Source organism: Chiloscyllium plagiosum, chromosome 19 (assembly GCF_004010195.1).
Source record: "Chiloscyllium plagiosum isolate BGI_BamShark_2017 chromosome 19, ASM401019v2, whole genome shotgun sequence".
NCBI lineage: Eukaryota > Metazoa > Chordata > Chondrichthyes > Orectolobiformes > Hemiscylliidae > Chiloscyllium > Chiloscyllium plagiosum.
This window is the reverse complement of record NC_057728.1, coordinates 4326314-4347749: the sequence shown is the minus strand read 5'-3', so window position 1 is coordinate 4347749 and position 21436 is coordinate 4326314. Positions and strand designations below refer to the sequence as shown.

At 43.3% G+C, this 21436-nt stretch overlaps 1 protein-coding gene across 1 annotated transcript; it reads right to left on the bottom strand.

Annotated features, from left to right (window-relative positions):
* Nucleotides 1–4748: 4748 nt before the first annotated feature.
* LOC122559473 (intestine-specific homeobox-like) lies at nt 4749–20643 on the bottom strand. Its single transcript, XM_043708953.1, has 5 exons — nt 20595–20643; nt 18776–18970; nt 16164–16315; nt 13321–13437; nt 4749–5896 (listed from the first exon to the last, which is right to left on the bottom strand). The coding sequence occupies exons 1-5, from the start codon at nt 20626–20628 to the stop codon at nt 5642–5644; spliced, it is 753 nt and encodes a 250-aa protein (XP_043564888.1). The 5' UTR covers nt 20629–20643; the 3' UTR covers nt 4749–5641.
* Nucleotides 20644–21436: the final 793 nt, after the last annotated feature.

The window sequence follows — 21436 nt, the reverse complement described above, 5'->3', positions numbered from 1 at the left end:
AAATTGATGTTCCCCTTGCTGTTTCTGATTTGTACAAATGATTTGGAGATAAGTGTTGAGGGCAAAATCGCTAAAACTTGCAGATGATACTATAGCTAGAGAGAATAGTTCATTGTGAGGATGATGCTGACTGACTTCAGAGGGACATTGACAGGTTAGCCAAATGAGCAGACACCTGGCAGATGAATTTCCATGCAGAGAAATGTGAGGTAATGCATTTTAGTGAAAGTAACATGGAGAGACAATGTAGGCTCAATGGTACAACTTTGCGGGGAGTACAGGAGCAGAGGGAGCTCGGGGTTCACGTGCATAATTCTCTGAAGGTGGTCAGGTAAGATGAAACCGTTGTTCAGAATGTTTATATGATCCTTTAGTTTACAAAAAGAGGCATGTGTTCAGTTTTGGGGACCTTATTTATGGAAGGGGGTTCAAACCTTGAAAAGAGTTCAAAGGAGATTTACTGGAATGATACCAGGAATGAGGGATTTTAGATGCAAGGAAATATTCGAGAAATTGGGCTTATTTTCTTTGGAACAGAGAAGATTAAGAGGTGATCTTATTAAAATTTTCAAAATTGCGAACAACTTTGACAGGGTAAAGAAGGATATTCCGTTTCCATTAATTGGTATGTCAGTAACTAGGGGTTACAATTTCAAGACTGTCAGATAGATAGCTAGACATCAGATGAGGAGAAACTTCTTTATTCCGATGGCTGTTAGGATTTGGATTGCACTGCCTGGGAGAGGTGGGGCAGGTAGATCCTATTTGAGGTTTCAAAACAGAGCTGGATATATATTTGAAAGTCATGAATGTAGAGTTTTGTGGAGATAGGACTATAGATTGGGACTAGCTGGGTTACTCTTTCAGGAGCTGGTAGAGGTACAATGGGTTGAATGGCCTCTTTCTATAATGTAAAATTCTATTGGCCTATTGGAAACACTCAGCAGGTCTGGCAACATCTGTGGAGAGAGAAAAACAGACTAATGTTTTAGCTTCGTTACCTATTGTCAGGACTGAGAGAATAAGTTTAAACTGAGGTGGCAATCAGAAAACGCAATGGACTAATAATTGAATAATGCCATTTGTGTAATGCTAGTTTTGGTGGAGGTTGGTGGTGCGCAAATGTGGTGCTATTACCTTGTTTTCACAGTGCCAGTGTGGGGCCCTCTAACTTCTGGCTCTCTAGGGCTGGCTGGGCCTCTGGCATCTAACTTCACTGTAAGCACTGAGGGTTATCGATCATTCCTGACCCCTGCCCTCTTCAATACCCAGCTCTCCCCCATTCTTCTATCTGTTATAGACTCATATAGCACAGAAACAGACACTTTGGTCCAACCAAGCAACACTGAATATAATCCCCAGCTAAACAAGTCCCACCTACATGTCCAAATGTCTTTTAAAAGTTGTAATTGTTCCCACATCCACTAGTTCCTCAGGAATTCATTCCACACACGAATCACCCTGTGTTTACAAAAATTTGTCCCTTTATTAAATCTTTCCCCTCTCACATTAAAAATGTGCCCTGTAGTGTTGAAATCTCCCACAGTAAGGAAAAGGCACCGACTATTAACCCTATCTATAAGCCTCATGATTTTATAAACTTCTATGAGGTCACCTCTCAACCTTCTATCCTCTAATTAAAAAAGTCCCAGCCTATCCAGACGTTCTTTATAACTCAAACCTTCCATACGCAACAATATCCTGTTAACTTGCTTCTGAACCCTCTCCAACTTAATAATATCCTTCCTATAACAGGGTGACTAGAATTGAATACTGTACTCCAGAAAAGGTCTCACCAACTCCTGTATAACCTCAACACGATGTCTCAATTCCTATATTCAAAGGACTGAGCAATGAAGGGATGGTGACTGCTCAGACAAAACAGCTGCGTATGCCTGTATTTTCCAAACCCTTCAGAAATCTGGCAAACAAGCCATCTATTTGTTAAACAGAGAAATGAGGTTCTTGAATGGAAACAGCTGCAAATGTGTTTATTTACACAGCAAGGTAACAGTTTTAAGACGGTGATCACTGAACTTTGATCACAGACTGACTTTAACAGCACATTCTACTATGAAATAACTACCTGCTTCATGATCAAGGACTAACAGGTGACATGAGTACAAAGGCTTAAAATATAGACTAACAGCTTCTAAATGCAGTGAAAGGCTCTGTATCTGGTGGAAAGCACGAAAGAGAGTGAGAGGCCTCAAATGAAATAAGATGCTGTGTCTTTGTTACAGCATCAGTCCTGAGGGAAAGAAAGAGTTTCTTTGTCACTGCCTTGAACACTTTGTTAGTGATCTAGACAGGGAGAGGTAGGATGACAGAAGCAGAAATTCCTTAGTGCTCTGAGAAAAATATAAGCCATCCTTCAGTATTTCCGCCCTGTTAACAATTAACCATTCCCTCAAACCTGAAAACAAAACTGCATTTCCTGATGCTGACGGCCAGGAGCCAAGAACCATTCTACACATACACTCTGCTATGAGAAAGTATACACGCTCCAAACTTTGATGAAGGTTTAGGAGCTTAGGCTCTAGGGGATGACACTATGGTTCAGTGGTTAGCACTGCTGCCTCACAGCACCAGGGACCTGGGTTTGATTCTAGCCTTGGGTGACTGCCTGCATGGAGTTTGCACATTCTCCCTGTGTCTGTGTAGGTTTCCTCCAACGATGTTCAAGTGGCTTGACTATGGGAAATTCAGGGAGACAGTAGGGGGTGGGGTGTTCTTCAGAGGGTTTAGCAAACTGCTAGGTCAGAAAACAGCTCAGGTTTTTAAAATTTAGTTATGGGGCCTGGCATCTCTGGCACTTACTACCTATACCTGGTTGCCCTTAAGAAGGTGGTGGTGAGCTACAACCATGAATAATTGCTGTCCACATGCTGGAGATCCATGATGCCCTTAGGGAAGGAATTCCAGGAACTTGACCCAGCGACAATGAAGGAATGGTGATAAATTTCCAAATCAAGATGAGGATGGCATGGAGTGGGACTTGCAGAAAGTGCTTTCCCCAGAGAGAAAGACAGAGAAAGAAAAAGGAATGCAGAAGTAGGTTCATTCAGACAGAAGTCAAAGAAAAGAGGTCCTTAACAGCAGAGACGCAATTACTTTGTCTCCAAAACAGTCAGGCCTGGGGAAGAAAGGGGCCCTGAGTTGTTCAGAAGAAAACTCAAAAAAACAGGAAGCCATGGGGGTGTCAAAGACGGAAGACATGCAGCAAGACTTGGAAACATAGGTTAAAGGAGCCTATGTCTGGCAGTAAGTGAGCTCAGTTAGGAGCTTGTGTAAGAGTCTCAGGCAGTGAGATTAACTAAAGAAAATGACTGAGTAAATGCTGAAATTTGCCATAAAGAAGCGCATTACAGCCATGTCAGGTGACCAAGGAACTTTAGTGTGGAGACAGGGATCACCCTTCACTGAGGTTGGAGTTTCTGTGTGGTTGTTGTTGGGGTTAAAAAGGATTGAAGCTTTCTTTGGGTATTTTGAATACCATTGTTTCAAGTCATTCTTGTATAGTGTAAAATGTAGTTCTTATTTGAGTAGGTTTGATCATCTTTTGTGAAAGGTACAACAGTGACCTCGTGCACAAATACTCAGTAAATGAAAAAAGAAGATAAAAATTAATGGTCTATCAAGCGAGGTCAAACTTTAGGATTACTCTGGATCTTGCCTTCAACTGGGCTCATAACAAACATTTAAATAAATGGTGATTCTAATAGGTCTTTTCAGCTGTACCTATGGATTACGCTATTCCCATAGATTTAAGCCTATATTGTCACCCCTTCATGCGTTCTATCTACCATGAATTCTCTTGAGGATTGGGTATTTCTACTGTATACTTTGAGGCTGCTCTGATCTATCTATACTTACTGAAGACTAACTCTTCCTCACTCTCAGTTAGCTTATAAACTCTTTATTAACATTCTAATGTACATTATACTAATTACAGCTCCTCAGTACACTGGTTCCAGCCTTCTGATCTATGAGTTCCAACAACTTGCGAGTGCTGATGTCAAAACAGCACCAGCATCATTCATTTCCCCAGCACACTCAGACTGTCCTGCGTCGCCTATGCAATGTTCCTGACACCACTGGTCAAACTGTGACCCGATTAGATGTCATTTGGTGGCTGAAAAGTAAGTGAATTTCTTTGCCTTTGGCATTTAACGCTACAGAGTTAAATAATTAATACTGTCAGTTGTGTGGTTTAGACCAGCCCTCTGACATTTGAAAGTGATTACTTGAAATTAGGAACGCCATTAAAGTACAGCTCTATTGTAAAGATCTGATGATTTTCAGTGTCCTGCAGTCATGGGCAAAATGTCAGTAGATTTGTTAGCTGTACTGCAATTGTATTTTCATCCCTAACAAACGTTTTCGGGATTTTTAAGTAGCACAGAATATCTGCACATAGCACAATGATCTATACTCGGTTAGATTCAGCCACAGCAACAACAGAACTATTACAATTGGACATTTGAAAGAAAAATATGAGTTTGAAACAGATTCCTTTTGGACCTGAAATGTTAATGCTGCTTTCTCTCCACAGATACTGCCAGCCCTGCTGAGTTTCTCCAGCAATTTCTGTTTTTGCTCCTTCCATTCTTTTTGGATCTGTGCCATCTTTGATCAAGGCAAGTTCGCATTCTGCAGACTTGACAGCGCCAAACCCAACTACATCTCAAATACAATAGCTTCATTTCAGTTCTGATCCGACAGATTTAATCAAATACCATAAACAGATTAGCATTATCAACACAGATGGCATTAACAACAGCGGGGCTAAGCAGCGAGTTCATTGCAATGTACCTACCCTGTGGTAACTTTCCATGCATACTCATAGATAAAGGTCAGACCTATTCAGCCTCTTAGCCCTCCTTTTTCCGCAATCCATAAGCTGTTTATCCTCATTGTTGCCTCCAGTCAAATGCTCCTTCATTACCCTCTCATAACCAGTGCTATACCAAACAATATCCCAATCATAGAGAAATTGTCTATTCTCAGCTTTCTGCCCATTTCCCACACTCATTTATGACTATAAAGAATTCTGCAGGACAGGAACGTGAATAGGATTGTGTTTTATTCCAATATGACTCTCTTCTTTGGCACCCAGGTCAGAATCCAGCTCGGACAGACATGAGCATTCACAATAACGTTCTTCTTCCATGGCGAAAGGTTTGCACATTTGGGAAATAAATCCTGTTGTTTGAAAGCTATGCCTGTTAAGGTAGTTAGAGAGAGAGAGAAGAGTATCTACACAGTCTGATGGGGAATGGGAGGGCTCAATATGTGAGAACAGCAGGAGTTAAAGAAAGAGTTATGAAAGGACTTGACCAGGACCTTCCAACTAATTCACATCAAGACCTCCACAGGTCTCATCCTGAGCCAACCATGGATTCTGAGAGCCTCCACGCCACTAGTCTAGTGAGGATAGTTTCATCACAGTTCTCAGGGTGATGACTGGGGACTCCCCGTAACCTCACCTTTTGACTATTATTCAATAATAGCCTCTGGACAAACATATTTACAATGCAAAAGACCAAGTTACTTCAAGGTGAGTCTCCAAAAGCCTTTCTGCATCTTGTCTGGCCTCCTGGATTTGCTGGGGGCATGTTCTAGCCTTTGGTGGCCAACTTTATTTCGAATAGTTTCTTCTGAGGCCCTTACACATCACGTCCCACTGTAGCCCAGTAGAGTTGGGCACATGGTATGGCGGAACCCATAAGAAATGAGGCTGGAGCTTTGACATGGTGATGGGATCTACTGCAGACAGTGGTGCCAGTGCTGAGGAGTATGGAGCCAACATCGATGTCCAAGACTCTGGAATGTGGGGGTAATAGTTCAATAACAATGGGGCCATCGACGCTTTATTTACTATTGCATTTGAAATCTGCAAAGAAAGATAAGCACAAGATTTTAGTGCAAAAGAATACATAACTTATTATTGGAACTTCTTGATGAGGGCAAATATTAAAAAAAAATTAGCAGCCATTTTAAAAATGGGGGGGATGTGCTGAAATGGTGCAAGTCAGATTCTCTCCTCAAGGCGTTTGGTATGCTTTCCTTTATTGGTCAGAGTATTGCGTACAGAAGTTGGGAGGTCATATTGCAGCTGTACAGAACATTGGTTATGCCACTGTTGGAATATTGCATGTAATTCTGGTCTCCTTCCTATCAGAAAGATGTTGTGAAACTTGAAAGGGTTCAGAACAGATTTACAAGGACGTTGCCAGGGTTAGGGGATTTGAGCTATAGGGAGAGGCTGAAAGGGCTACGTCAGTTTTTCTTGGAGCGTCGGCGACTGAGGGGTGACCCTATAGAGATTTACAAAATCAAGAGGGGCATGGGTAGGATAAATAGACAAAGTCTTTTCCCTGGGGTGGGGGAGTCCAGAAGTAGAGGGCATAAGTATAGGGTGAGAGGGGAAAGATATAAAAGAGACCTAAGAGGCAACGTTTTCACTCAGAGGGTGGTACATGTATGGAATTAGCTGCCAGAGGAAGTGGTGCAGGCTGGTACAACTGCAATATCTAAAAGACATCTGGATGGGTATATGGGCTGGGTGTTGGCAGGTGGGACTAGACAGGGTTGGGATATCTGGTCGGCATGGACGAGTTGGACCGAAGGGTCTGTTTCCGTGCTGCACATCTCTATGACTCTAAGTCTGAAAGAGGATTCTGGGTAATTCAAGATGGAAGATGGGAAAAAATTGTGGCCATAAGAGCTGCTCCTTTTTTGGGGTAGTTTAGGTGTTGGAGCTGATTTCCTCAAATTCCAGGAGCAGTAATTACTCTTTTATAAGTTGTTGCATTGTTTTGGAACTTTGGGGGTAAAATAAAGATCAAAACAACGGCACTGTAAAAAGGAGGAAAAGAGACAAAAGTAGAGATCACATGATCAGTGAGGGAGAAAGAGAGAAAGAAAGAAACCTACAGTGCTGCCTGACACAGCAGTGAATCTGCACAGATACTGCCTTTGCTGTTCGAGTTCAAGTATCTCTGGACATAGGAGTGCATCTAAGAAAAATAAACAAACAGCGAAACTCACAGCTGAGTAGAGTGATGTGTTCTTCCTGTCGGATGTGGGAGATTAGGGAGGGTTTCCATGTTATTGATGATTATGTCTGCAGTGAATGTGCTTGGTTGCAAAACCTATCAGATCGCACAGATCATTTGGAGCAGCAGTTAGAGGCAATGAGGAGTTTACAGGAGTTAGGGGGTGTGATGGATGGCAGTTATAAGAAGGGAGAAAAGCTGCAGATACAGTCAGGTAGATGGGTTCCCTTCAGGAAAAGTAGGAGGGGGCAGGCAGGTAGAGCAGGAGTCTTCTGTGGCTATCCCCATTTCAAGCAAGTGTGCTGTTTTGAAAAATGTAGGGGGCGATAGACTCTCAGGGGAATGTAGCATGAGCAGCCAGGTTTCTGGTACCGAAACTGGATCTAATGTAATGAGGAGTATGTCAGGTTCCAAGCAATCGACTATGATTGGGGACTCTCTAGTCAGAGGCACAGACAAATGTTTCTGTGGTTGACAACGAGAAATCAGAATGGTGTGTTGCCTCCTTGGTGCCAGGATTAAGGATGTCCCAGAGAGAGTACAGAATCTTCTCAAAGGGTAGTGGGACCAGCAAGTGGTCATTGTACACATTGGAACTACTGACATAGGAAGAGAAAAGGATGAAATTCCGAAGGGAGAATATAGGAAGTTAGGCAGAAATTTGAAAAGGCAGTCCTCCAGGATAGTAATATCCGGGTTACTCCCGGCGCTACAAGCTAGTGAGGATAGGAATAGGAGGATAGAGCAGATGAATGTGTGGCTGAGGAGAGGGTTCGCAGTTTTGGATCACTGGAATCTCTTCTGGGATAGAAATGACCTGTACAAGAAGGACGGATTGCACCTGAATTGAAAAGGGACTAATATACTGGCAGGGAGATTTCCTCGAGCTGCTCTGAAGGATTTAAACTAGCAAGGTGGTGGGGTAGGACCCAGGGGGATAGTGAGGAAAGAGATCAGTCTGAGACTGGTATAGTTCTGAAAAGGAGCAAGTCAAATCTAAGGGCAGGCAGGAACAAAGCAGAGATCAAGTTAGGACTGATAAATTAAACTGCATTTATTTCAATGCAAGAGTCCTAACAGGGAAGGCAGATAAACTTAGGGCAGGGTTAGGAACATAGGACTGGGCTATCATAGCAATTATAGAAACATGGCTCAGGGATGGACAGGATCGGCAGCTTAACGTTCCAGGATACAAATGCTACAGGAAGGATACAGCCGGAGGAGGGGGTCGGCAAGGGGCAAGAGAGGAGGGGGAGTGGTGTTTTTGATAAGGGATAGCATTACAGCTCTACTTAGGGAGGATATTCCTGGGAATACATCCAGGCAATTTATTTGGATGGAACTGAGAAATAAGAAAGGAATGATCACTTTATTGGGATTGTATTATAGATCCCCCAGTAGTCATTGGGAAATTGGGAAACAAATTTGTAAGAAGATCTCGGTTATCTGTAAGAATAATAGGGTGGTTATGGTAGGGGAGTTTATATTTCCAAACTGGGACTTCCAGCGTGTTAAGGGGTTTGATGGAAGGGAATTTGTGAAGTGTGTACATGAAAAGTTTCCAATTCAATATGTAGTTGAACCGACGAGAGGAGGTGCAAATCTTGACCTACTCTTGGGAAATAAGGCAGGGCAGGTGACTGAAGGGTCAGTGGGGGAGCACTTTGGGGCCAGCGACCATAATTCTATTACTTTTCAAATATTGCTGAAAAAGATAGACAGAACCTAAAAATTAATGTTCCAAAATGGAGGAAGGCCAATTTTTGATGGTATTAGGCAAGAACATTCAAACGCTGATTGGGGGCAGATGTTCGGAGGTTAAGGGATGGCTGAAAAATGGGAAAACTTCAAAAATGAGATAACGAGAGTCGAGAGAAAGTATATTCCTAATAGGGTGAAAGGCAAGGCTGATAGGTGTAGGGAATGCTGGATGACTAGAGAAATTGAGGTTTAGATTAAGAAAAAGAAGGAAACATATGTCAGGTCATAGAGTCATACAGATGTACAGCATGGAAACAGACTCTTCTGTCTAACTCATCCATGCTGACCAGATATCCCAAACCAATCTAGTCCCACCTGCCAGCACCTGGCCCATACCCCTCCAAACCCTTCCTATTCATATACCCATCCAAATGCCTTTTAAATGTTGCAATTGTACCAGCCTCCATTACTTCCTCTGACAGCTCATTCCACCCTCTGTGTGAAAAAGTTGCCCTTTAGATCTCTTTTATATATTTCCCCTTTCATCCTAAACCTATGCCCTCTAGTTCTGGACTCCCCCACCCCATGGGTGGTGTCTATTTACCCTATCCATGCCTCTCATGATTTTACAAATCTCTATAAGGTCACCCCTCAGCCTATGATGCTCCAGGGAAAACAGCCCAGCCGATTTAGCCTCTCCCTATAGCTCAAATCCTCCAACCCTGACAACATCCTTATAAATCTTTTCTGAACCCTTTCAAGTTTCACAACATCCTTCTGATAGGAAGGAGACCAGAATTGCATGCAATATTCCAACAGAGGCCTGACCAATGTCCTGTACATGACTTTCCAACTGCCTTACTCAGTACTCTGACCAATAAAGGAAAGCATACCAAATGCCTTCTTCATTATCCTATCTACCTAAGATTCCATTTTCAAGGAGCTATGAACCTGCATTCCAAAGTCTCCTTGTTCAGCAACACTCCCCGGGACCTTACCATTAAGTGTATAAGTCCTGCTAAGATTTCCTTTTCCAAAATGCAGCACTTCGCATTTATCTAAATTAAACTTCATCTGCCACTTCTCAGCCCATTGGCCCATTTGATCAAGATCTCGTTTTAATCTGAGGTAACCTTCTTCACTGTCCACTACATCTCCAATGCTGGCGTCATCTGCAAACTTACTAACCATACCTCTTAAGCTCACATCCAAAGCACTTATATAAATGACGAAAAGTAGTGTGTACCCATCACCGATTCTTGTGGGGGTCACAGGCCTCCAATCTGAAAAAATAACCCTCCACCACCAACCTCTGTCTCCTATCTTTGAGCCTACCTGTGAACCTGAAGGAGATGAGGAGATACTAAACGAGTATTTTGCATCATTGTTTACTGTGGAGAAGGCCATGGAAGATATAGAATGCGGAGAAATAGATGGTGACATCTTGGAAAATGTCCATATTACAGAGGAGAAGGTGCTGGATGCCTTAAAACCCATAAAGGTGGATGAATCCCCAAGACCTGTTCAGGTGCACCCTAGATATCTGTGGGAAGCTATAAAAATGATTGGTGGTTCCCTTGCTGAGATATTTGTATCATTGGAAGCCACAGGTGAAGTGCCGGCAGACTGAAGGTTGGCCAACATGGTGGATACCTTTAAGAAACGTGGTAAGGAAAATCCAGGAAACTACAGATCAGTGAGCCTGACATTGGTGGTGGGCAAGTTGTTGGAGGGAATCCTGAGGGGTAGGATTTACATGTATTTGGAAAGGCAAGGACTGATTAGAGATTATCAACATGGCTTTGTGTGTGGGAAATCATGTCTCACTAACTCGACTGAGTTTGTTGAAGAAATAGCGAAGAGGAGAGCAGTGGACGTGATCTACATGGACTTCAGTAATGCGTTCAGCAAAGTTCCTCATGGTAGACTGGTTAACAAGGTTAGATCGTATGGAATACAGGTAGAACTAGCCATTTGGATATAGAACTGGCTCAAAGGTAGAAGACAGAAGGTGGTGGTGGAGGGTTGATTTTTCAGACAGGAGGCCTGTGACCAGTGGAGTGTCACAAGGATTGGGTCCACTGCTTTTCGTCATTTATGTAAATGATTTGAATGTGAACATAGGAAGTATAATTAGTAAGTTTACACCAAAATTGGAGGTACAGTGGATAGCGAAGAAGGTTTCCTTAGATTGCAAGGGATTTTGATCAGATGAGCGAATGAGCTGAGGAGTGGCAGACAGAGTTTAATTTTGATAAATGTGAGGTGCTGCATTTTAGAAAGGTAAAACAGAGCAGAACCTATATACTTAATGGTGAGGGTCCTGGAGAGTGTTGCTGAACAAAGCGACCTTGGCGTGCAGGTTCATAGTTCTTTGAAAGTACAGTATCTGGTCATAAGGATAGTGAAGAAGGCATTTGCTATGCCTTCCTTTATTGGTCAGAGCATTGAATATAGGAGTTGGGAGGTCATGTTGCAGCTATGCAGGACGTTGGTTAGACCACATTTGGAACATTTGTTTGTAGTTCTGGTTTCCTCTATAGGGAAGATGTTGTGAAAGGTTTCAGAAAAGATTTGTAAAGATGTCGCCAGGGTTGGAGGGTTTGAACTATAGGGAAAAGCTGAATAAACTGTTTTTACTGGAGTTTTGGAGGCTGAGGAGTGAACTTATAGAGGTTTATAAAATCATGAGGGACATGGATAGAATAAATACACAAGGTCTTTTCTCTGGGGTGGGGGAGTCTAGAACTAGAGGGCATAGGTTTAGGGTGAGAGGGGAAAAATTAAAAAGTGACCTAAGGGGAAACTTTTTCATGCAAAGTGCACGTATGGAAGGAGCTGCCAGAGGAAGTGGTGGATGCTGGTACAGTTACAACATTTAAAAGGCATCTGGATAGGTATATGAATAGGAAGGGTTTAGAGGAGCATGGGGCAAATGGGCGTAGATTGATTTAGGATATCTGGTCGGCATGGACAAGTTGGACTGAAGGGTCTGTTTCTGTGCTGTACATCTCTGTGACTCCATGACTCTGGGCAGGTTACGAAGAATCTGACGAGTACTTATCCCAAGCCTCAACAAATGGTCACACATTGGACGGAGGGGATGAGCAGGTGAGGATTTTCAGATGAAAGTTGGGGCTCCTCCACATAAAATCCACGCGTGAAACCCGATGTGATTATGTCATGTTCTGAACTGAGCGCTAACATGCTCCTCACGCATCATGCTGTGGTTGGGCAAGTGCGAAAAAGGACAGTCTGCCTCATTTGAAGAAAAATGTCATTTGCTGGCAACTGAACTAATTAATAAACCAATTGAGCCGATTTTTATACTATCCACGGCGTCACGCGGTTAGAGTGAGCAGGCAGATAAGGGTAGAAAATCTGCTTATTCACCATCCAAGAAGAAGAAGGAGGAGGAAAAGGAAGGGGTGTGTGAGGGGGTGTGAGGTGGTGTGAGGTGGTGTGAGGGGGTGAGCTGTCTGCATTGGAGCGAGACACCCACACCAAATGCCACTCACCCATTTTTGGCATGCCTGCTTGTCTTCCAAAATCCTCACCTCCCCTTGCCCTTCTCAAGCCCACACGATCCATCCCTGTCCAAAACTCCTGGATTGTCTGAGATCGGGACCCACTCCTGGCCTCTATCTTGTGACTGCCTGCAGACTTGGCAGCACCCTCCATTCCCTGAGATCTGCCACTGCTGGGACTGCTGTAACCTGCGGCTAATCAAATTAGCTGGCAGCTCTTGAGTGCAGAAGACCCACTTAATGGTTGCTGAAGCAGCCCACAGCTTGCTTTCAATATGGGGGAACCTTAGTTTAAAGTCAGTCGGTTCGTGACCTTTACCCTCAACCAAAGGACACACTGCTTGCCAAGGGAGATTGGATAACAATAAGGATTAATTCATTCCATATCCCATCCTTCCTAACCATGAACTCAATCAAAACCCATGCTCCCAGCATCTCGTGTTTATCATACAGTCTTGCGCCTCTCAGATTGATTTTATTCTGAGGTGTCTGACCTCCATCTCTCTCAACAATCAAGCCTGTCTTTGGCCCAGCTAAACATAGATCTTATCCGCTGTGCTTAATGGATAGTGAGCGCAGAGGAGGAAAGTTGGGGTTCTGTCTCTGGGGGATTGCATCTCACAGGCTATGATTTCAACAAGTTCAGGCTCAGAAACTCTCATGTACCAGGCTAAGGCTGCAGGAAAGAACTGCTCGATATTTCAATGAGTCAGTGGGCAAGTTGTGGAGGAGACAGTCTCAGGGGATGTTGGAAATGGTCAGTGTTGACTCACTAAAGTGCAATGCGAATGGATTTCTTTCAGAATATGCTGGGACATAATATTTGACGTAACGTGGTGTCCAAGAAGGATCAAGTGACTTTGAACCCAAGTTTGCTTTTGCCACTGTGGGCTTTTTACATGCCTCATATATAGGCTTTGCTGTAGACTGTTTGATTGTTATGATTGGTCAAAGTCTCCATTTTTATTGTATCACCTAGATGAACCTTAGTCTTTCTTTGTCAAGCAATTGCTCCAGTCAGACACACTTACCTCGGTTTGAGACTTGGGAGCAGGAACCACATCTACCTCAGTGAGGTGTTGCAATCCACCAAAATTCCCCAGCTTCTCATACTTCCTCCATTTTGCTCGGCGATTTTGGAACCAAATCTGTTTGATTGAAAGCAAACAGGACTAAGACATTAACAATTCCTTTCTGCTTGGTCTTGGTTAAGTTTAGGATCGCAGAGCATGTGCTGTCGGATGGTAAGGAACTAATTTGGCCTCACTAGCCTCGGGGAAGTTGTGTGGTCAAGACCCACTTTGGCATATATGTGCAGCTCTGAACGGCATGGATGAGGCAAATAGTGATGTTCAGTGCAATGACATTTGATGCTTACTGCTATCAGCAAGGAACAGGACTGTCCTATGTGGAGAGATGATGCTGTAGATGCTTGACAGGAGCTAGCAATATGCAAAATACAAGTGAAGCACCAGCTTTTCACAGATTCTGTCTGAGACTATGCAATCTTTTGCATTAAGATGCTCACTACAGACCAAAGGTGTTCCATCTGAGGTAATTGCCACTAAATATCCTAACTTAATGACAAATATGCAGGTGAACTCTTACATTAGGAAGCATCATCTGAGGAGTTTTCATTTAAGGCATGATATTTAACAGAAAGAAAAACATTTCTATTCAATTAAACCTTTGAAATTCTGCAAGCACTTGCAATGTGTAGTATTTAAAGACAATTCATTTGTCTGGGCTCTTGTGGTTCAGTGGTAGAGGTCCTAGGCCAGAAGGCCTTCATTCAAGTTTGCTTCAGGAATTCTGTGACTACACCTGCAGTGTTGGTTTCCTTTTCACAGGGAAGGCATTATTACCGCAGAGGAAGTGCAATGAAGGTTCCCCAAGCCTGTTCCTGAGAAGGCAAGACTGTGTTCTGTGAAGAGAGATTGGTCTTGTATTCGCTAGCATTTCAAAGAATGAGTGGGGATCTCCTTGAGATCTATAAAATACATGCAGGGATAGATGTGATACATTCAGGTATGCATTTCCCATAGTTGGGGAGCCTAGTAAAGGAGATGCCACTTTGCATCAAGATGAGAAAAATGTTTTTCCTAAGAGACTTATGAGTCTTTGGAATTCTCACCACAGAATCTGTGGTGGCTCAAACATACAGCATCTGAACCAATGAACACAACAATCTCTGTTGGCTTCGCCACTTTTGGAATATTGTGTGCAATTCTGGTCTCCTTCCTAATGGAAGGGTGTTATCAAACTTGAAAGGGTTCAGAAAAGATTTATAAGGATGTTGCCATGGTTGGAGGATTTGAGCTATAGGGAGAGGGTGAATAAGCTGGGGCTGTTTTCCCTGGAGTGTCGAAGGCTGAGGGGTGACCTTATAGAGGTTTGTAAAATCATGAGGGGCATGGATAGGATAAATAGACAACGTCTTTTCCCTGAGGTGGGGGAGTCCAGAAGTAGAGGGGCATAAGTATAGGGTGAGAGGGGAAAGATATAAAAGAGACCTAAAGGGCAACCTTTTCACGCAGAGGGTGGGTATATGAATAGGAAGGTTTTGGAGGGATATGGGCCGGGTGCTGGCAGGTGGGACGAGATTAGGTTGCGACATTTGGTCGGCATGGACGAGATAGACCGAAGGGTCTGTTTCACTCTACGTACATCTCTATGATCTATGATCTGTGACACCACCTTCTCTATATTGTGGCACTCCCCTTAGTTTCACACTGGAATATTAATCTCAATTTTGTGTTCAAGACTCTAGGGGTGCAGGCATAGTGTAGCCTCCTGAACCACATTCCAAGAGTGAGGAATGTCAGCTGCGAAGATTGACTGGAGACGTTCCGTCTCTTTTCATTGGTGAAGCGAAGGCTGAGGGGAGATCTGATTCAAAATCATGACAGGCCTGGGCAGTGTGGAACAAGAAAAGATGTTTCCATCTGTGTACCGAGAATAAGAGGGCAGAAATGTCAAACAATTGGCAAAAAAGCAACAAGTTTTCAGGTAATTGTGGATAGGCTTTGGATTGCAAACTGTCTATTGAAGTATTCAAAAGGGCTATTATCTGAAAAGGGAGAATTGCAGGATTACAGGGAGAGGGCAGGAGAGTGGAACTAAGGCAAGCGCTCATTCAGAGAGCCCATGCAGATACAATGTTCTCCTGTGTAGTAACACTTCCATGAGAATTCTGTGATTCTCCCTCATTTTGGAAAGAAATGATTTTAGATGAGATTACCTACAGTGTGGAAACAGGCCCTTCAGCCCAACAAGTCCACACCGACCCTGACCAATGCACCTAACACTATGGGCTATTTAGTTGGCCAATTCACCTAACCTGCACATCTTTGGACTGTGGGAGGAAACCCACACAGACATAAGGAGAACATGCGAACTCCACACAGACGGTCACCCGATGGTAGAATTGAATATGGGTCGCTGACGCAGCAGTGCTAACCACTGAGCCACCATGCCACCCTTGTTGCCTGAAGCTTACTGCTGGGGACCATGTTGGAGTAATGGGACAGGCTATCATTAGATTGGCAATGCCCACTGTTATCTCCTCAGGTTCTTCAAGAGAGGAATGAAAAGCACCAGGAACCCAGGTTTGATTCCAGCCTCGAGCGACTGTCTGTGTGGAGTTTGCACATTCTCCCCGTGTCTGCGTGGGTTTCCTCCCACAGTCCACAGATGTGCAGGTCAGGTGAATTGGCCATGCTAAATTGCCCGTAGTGTTAGGTGCATTAGTCAGAGGGAAATGGGCCTGGGTGGATTACTCTTCGGAGGGTCGGTGTGGACTTGTTGGGCTGAAGGGCCTGTTTCCACACTGTAGGGAATCTAATCTAAGAAAAGACAAGCACCTGACACTGACCTGAACCCTGGCTTCAGGCAGGTCAATCTTAGCTGCAAGTTTATCCCGTGTGCAAACATCTGGGTAGTGCGTGATCTGGAAGATCTTCTCCAACTCATGGAGTTGCTCTGTGCTGAAGGTTGTCCGTACTCTTCGCTTTGACTTCCTTTCATCTGGGGGGGAGACAGCAGAAAAATAACCCGATTATCGCACAGGCCTTGCATTCTCAAAAAGACAGACTCTGTGCAATGACATTGTTTGTGCAAGTTCAGCCCATTTTGGACTATCCGTGTTTACAGTGAACATTTGGAAATCCCAATGGTGGCCTAGTGGTTAAAAGCATTGTTTCCCAGTGCTGAGGACCCCGGTTTGATTCCAGCCTCGGTTGTGTGATGATGCTCTAGTTTTAAGATACGCCTTTTAAGCTGTTTTTTTTTTGTGAAGTGAGTCTAAGACAGAGGTGCTGAGTGGTTTAATAGTTAAATAACTATTTTTCTATTAAGTTTTCCAATTGAGTTAAAGTTAGACACCAATTCTTCTTTCTTTTGCTGGTATTTTAACTGTAGGATAAGAATAAAATGTGTTTTATTTAAAGTCGAGTAGTGTAACCAATCGAATCGCATCTGGAGAACCGCACCATACACTTGCCTTTAAGTAAGATAAAAGTTTGGGTCTGAGCAGCTATATCAAAGTACCTATGCCACCTGGATTATTCGTACCTAAGGTATTGGTATTGAAGGTGATAGAGAATCTTGGATCAGTTTTACACATTATTTTTACATTGATTTCAAAACCTATTCCATCCCCTCCTCCATGATATTCCCAGTAATTGATTGGAATAGCTTAATCTGACAAATACATGAAGGAGATCTGTATTATGGCACTCAATATGTTGTTTTGTTTAATTGCAAATAAGGTCAAATTCCCTAATAACATGAGAAAATGTGAAATATGGCAGGAACAATAAAGAAGCAGGGTACTACTTAAACAGAGAATAACTCCACAGCTTTGAGGCACAGGGGGGTTTCGGTGGTCCTGTCCATGACTCACGAAAGGTTAGCAAGGAGGTACAGCACATAATCCAGAAGGTTAAACAAGAGATGTGAGCCTTACTCACAAAAGGAATTGAATATAAAAGTAAGGAGGTTATGATTTAGTTATACAAGGCATTGGTGAGACTACATCTCGATCAATGGGTGCAGTTTGCTCTCCTTACTTAGGGAGTGATGTAAATGCATTAAAAGCAGTTCAGAGGAGATGTATCAGTTTGATACCTGGAATGAATGACTGGTTTGTCTCATGAGGAAAGATTAGCTAGACTGGGATTGTTTTCAGTAGAATTCAGAAGACGAGGAGTAATTTGATTGAGGTTTATAGTTTCCTGTAGTGGGTGCATCCGGAAAAATGGGATACTGTTTTAGACTGAGAGTTAGCCAGTGTCGGGCAGAGATGTGGTGATTTCTTTTCCCTTGGAGTGTTTTGTGGCTTAAAGAAGACTGTGCCTCAGAAAGTGATGGATATGGGGTCATGGAGCATTTTTAAGGAGGAGTTAAATAGATTCTTCTTAGGCAATGAGTTAAAGGATAGATGACAATGTGGAATTCAACAAACAAGGAGATCAGCCATGATCTTATTGAATGGTGGATGACTGAATGACCTAGCTCGGCTCTTAATTTGTATGCATGCTCATATGTGCCTCAGTGGCTAGCACTCACTGCACCAGGGACACTGTTTGATTGCAGACTCAGGAGACTGTGTCACGTTTTCACAAACCTGCATGGGTTTTGACTGTTCCGGTTTCCTTACACAGTCCAAAGATGCGCAGGTTAGGTGGATTGGTCATTCTAAATTTCCGATAGTGTCCAAGGATATGCAGACGAGGTGGATTAGCCATGGGAAAGACAACAATAAAGTAGGGGGTTATATCTGGGTGGGATGCTCTCTGGAGGGTGGCCGTGGATTTGATGGGCTGAATGGCCTGCTTCCATACTGTAGGGATTCTGTTCTGATTCGCATAAAAGGGCACATGGTCAGATTTGTTTTTGTTGTCCTTCTGATGGGTAGATGTGAGAAGTGCAGAAAGATTGGCTTTCAAGGCACTGGGCAGACAATTCTGGACCAAGAATGTGGGTCAGTCTAAAAGCATTTTTCTTCAAGTAACAACTGGAGGTGTTTGGGGCAACTCTGGGATGTCATAAAGGTCCCTTGGATTAAAGAACGGAAGACTGACTAGAAACAGAAAAACCTGTGTCAAAATCGGTTGATCTTTTTGGTTTAATTCTTTAGCCAAAACCTGATTGTAACTGATGCATGCTTTCTTTTAGATGAAATGAAGCTTGAATTCTGACCTAGCTTGGCAGGGTTTGGGTTGTCATCCCTCTGGATTGTTGCACCAGAATACCTATCCAGTATACAACCGTATAGAGGTTAAGATACTTAACTCTCCCTATATTACAGCACCACAGATAGTGCATGTCAAGTTCAATGTCTACCTACCAAGTTACATCTCTCGAAAGGAGCTATTGACTAGATCCTTCCCCATTTATTGTGCTGCCTGTTTTCACTTTGCTTTAAAGCTTCTCTAACCTTACCTTCTTGCTCAAAACCCCTGACTTATGTGAGACACAACTCACCATAAAAGGTGCTGTCCACTGAAGTGTCACAATCACTCGCCTCCTCGCCATAGTCCCTGTCCTCCCTCAGGTTCTTCTCACAATGGCTTTCCAAGATGGAGGCCGTTAGCTTGCTCTGTGAAGCTGTCGGTGTGAACGCAGACTTCAGTGCCTCTCTCAGTTGCTGCCGAGCAGATTTCTGCCCATCTTTCCGATCTGAAAGGAATGGTTGGAAATTATACTGGGAAAACTGCCCAGAGAAAGTCCCTGTAAATCCAGTGAAATGTCACACGCATCAAGAACTGCTGTCGCTATGAAAAATTAATTTCATCAAGTTGGAGGTTTGGATTCTAAAATAGGTGCAAAGTTGAATGCACATACCATAGTAATGTTTAAAACATTACCACACTGAGTAGAGATACCATCACCATTACACTGAATACAGACAGCCCTTTAATATTTAAACTCTTTACACCAAATGCAGAAACCCTCCTGAGGCTTAAACCTCATTTAAAATGCTTTTGTAATTTTTAAATATTTTTCAGTGAGTGCATACGCACGCCCCTGTGACATTTCTGGTTTTCATTCACAGGACATGGTTGTCTCTGGCCAGGGCCAGTATTTTTTGTTTCATCACTAATTTCCCAGAATGCAGTTGAGAATCAATCACATTATTGTGGGTCTGGGGTTACACATAGGTAATGATGGCAGATTTCCTTCCCTAAAGGACACTAGTGAACCAGATTTCCTGACAATCGGCACCAGTTTCACTGGTATCATTGGACTCTTAATCCCAGATTTTTATTGAATTCAAATTCCACCATTTGCCATGGCAGATTCAAACCTGGGTTAATAAATTAGTACTAATACAACTAGACAGTCACCTCCCCATTACGCCAGCATAGATTCAGTCGTAATGTTTAAACCCGTTGCACTATGTACAGATACCCCTGTATTGTGCAAAGCCATAACTCTGAGTACAGATATTCTTGGAATGTTTAAACACCCATTACACTGAAATGCGATACATTTGTAATGTCTAAACCCATTTACTCTGAGTACAGCTACCCTTGTAAAGTACAAATCCAATTACACAGAGTCTAGATGCCCTTCTAATGTTTAAATGCCCAGTACCTAAATTACAGATAACCTTGTAGCACTTAAAGCTTCACTACACTGAGTGCTTTACCCTCGCTTATACCTTGGCCACCACCGGACACATATTGCCCCTGTCTTCTCTTCTCAGCCTTTCACAAGATCCGTTCCCTCTGGGATGCCCTGGTTCACTTCTCATTCACTCTCAACAGTACCAATCCCCCCCCCGCTCCTCCCACCGCCCCTCCCCCACAGCACCTTCCCCTGCAACCACAGAAGGTGTAACACCTGTCTGTTTACTTCCTCCCTCCTCAGTATCCATGGCCCTAAACACACCTTCCAGGTGAAGCAGCACTTTATTTAATCTAATCAATTGCATTCACTGCTCACAATGTGGTCTCCTCTGCAACGTGGGAGAAAGTGAGGACTGCAGATGCTGGAGATCAGAGTCCGAAAGTGTGGCGCTAGAAAAGTACAACTAGTCAGGCAGCATCCGAGGAGCAGGAGAGTCGATGTTTCGAGCATAAGCTAGGAATGAGGCTTGTGGCCCAAGGGGACTTGGCCCAAGAGCCTAATTTCTGATGAAGGGCTTATGTTCCTGCTCCTCAGAGGCTGCCTGACCGCTGTGCTTTTCCAGCGCCACACACCTTTACGTTGGGGAAAAGAAGCATAGACTGGGTGAGCGCTTCACAGAACACCTGAGTTCTGTCTGCAAAAAAAATCCCTGAGCTTCCAATTGCCTTACACTTCAAAATACCACCCTGTTCCCCGGACAGCATCTGTGTCTCAGGCTTGCTGCAGTGCTCCAGCGAAGCTCAGTACAAGCTGGAAGAACAGCACCTCATTTTCCACTTGGGAATTCACCAGCCTTCAGGACTCAACATCAAGTTCAATAATTTTAGGAGTTGAGTCACCTTTTCCCATGCCCTTATCCCAACCCCCACACACCAAGCCTTGTTATCACATGGTCTGCTATTACACACTGCCTATTGTTAGCCACTAACAGTCTCCAGTAATGGCTATTCACTCTCCTAGCCAGATCATTACCCACTCCTTTGTCTGACCAACGGTTTTTCTCTCTCTTTGGGCTCTATCTCCACCTATCGTTTACTTCTTAACCCCTCCCTCCCACCCTTTTTTCTGTATAAAAAGCAACTTTTTCCGAGCTACCATCAGTTCTGAAGAAGGGCCACAGCACCTGAAGTGTCTGATTTCTCTCCACAGACACTACCGTACCTGCTGAGTTTTTACAGCAATTTGTTTTTGTTTCTGATTTTCAGGACCCACAATTCTTTTGGGATTCTTTTGTTTATAATCTCATAATGTTTAAACTCCCATTACACCAAGTGCAGATTCGCTTGCAAATTTTAAGCCTCCATTATACTGAGTACAGACACCTTTGTCATACTTAAAGGCCAATTACAGTAAGTACCAATGCGCTCGTAATGTCAAGTGCATTGCACTGAGAATTGATACCTTGATAATATTGAAACCCATTACAGAGTACGGATCCCCTCATAATATTTATACATCCATTACTGAGTACTGATATCCCTGTAATGTTTGAACTCCAGTTACACTGAGTAC

Coding starts and splice junctions, on each gene's coding strand:
- LOC122559473 (XM_043708953.1), bottom strand. CDS start 20,628: ATGCTGTCCGGGGAACAGGGTGGTATTTTGAAGT. Junction 18,971..20,594: donor ACAGGGTGGTATTTTGAAGT/GTAAGGCAATTG, acceptor CATTCCTTTCAG/ATCGGAAAGATGGGCAGAAA. Junction 5,897..13,320: donor CTCCCAAGTCTCAAACCGAG/GTAAGTGTGTCT, acceptor CTTTCTTTGCAG/ATTTCAAATGCAATAGTAAA.